The 521-nt window shown below is 66.4% G+C and overlaps 1 protein-coding gene across 1 annotated transcript in view; it reads left to right on the forward strand.

The window, feature by feature from the left end:
* The window catches only part of ONECUT3 (one cut homeobox 3), a 29,427-nt gene that overhangs the window by 5,185 nt on the left and 23,721 nt on the right, over nucleotides 1–521 (forward strand). Inside the window, exon 3 of the mRNA XM_011964111.1 lies at nucleotides 4–196. Within this exon, the coding sequence (XP_011819501.1) occupies nucleotides 4–196 (193 nt within the window). The remainder of the gene's footprint in view (nucleotides 1–3; nucleotides 197–521) is intronic.

Raw genomic sequence — 521 nt, forward strand, 5'->3', positions numbered from 1 at the left:
GAGCTGAAGCGCTACAGCATCCCGCAGGCAATCTTCGCGCAGCGGATCCTGTGTCGCTCGCAGGGCACGCTCTCTGACCTGCTGCGCAACCCCAAGCCGTGGAGCAAGCTCAAATCCGGCCGGGAGACCTTCCGCAGGATGTGGAAGTGGCTGCAGGAGCCAGAGTTCCAGCGCATGTCGGCGCTGCGCTTGGCAGGTAGGAGCGTGGCGCGCACGGCCGGACCCTAGGGGCGCCGGCTGTGGACTCCCGAGCACCTAGCGGGGCGGCAGCCTGATGTCCGGGTCCAGCTCCCCAAGGCCCACTGGTGCGCCCCGGCAGCCCGGGACCCCTCTCAGGAAGCTAGACCGCGATCCGCGCCGCTGCCCGTTTGTACGGTTACCAGAAGGGAGAAAGGGATTGTGCCGCCTCCCCACACCCGGGTCGCTGCTCCTGCCCTTTTGGGAGCGCGTAGGGGTTCTCAATTCCTTGTTAGACTGCTGGGAGGCTTCGAGCCTCTCCCCAAGCAGCCTTCAGGAAAGCT

Source organism: Colobus angolensis, unplaced genomic scaffold (genome assembly GCF_000951035.1).
Source record: "Colobus angolensis palliatus isolate OR3802 unplaced genomic scaffold, Cang.pa_1.0 Scaffold64, whole genome shotgun sequence".
NCBI lineage: Eukaryota > Metazoa > Chordata > Mammalia > Primates > Cercopithecidae > Colobus > Colobus angolensis.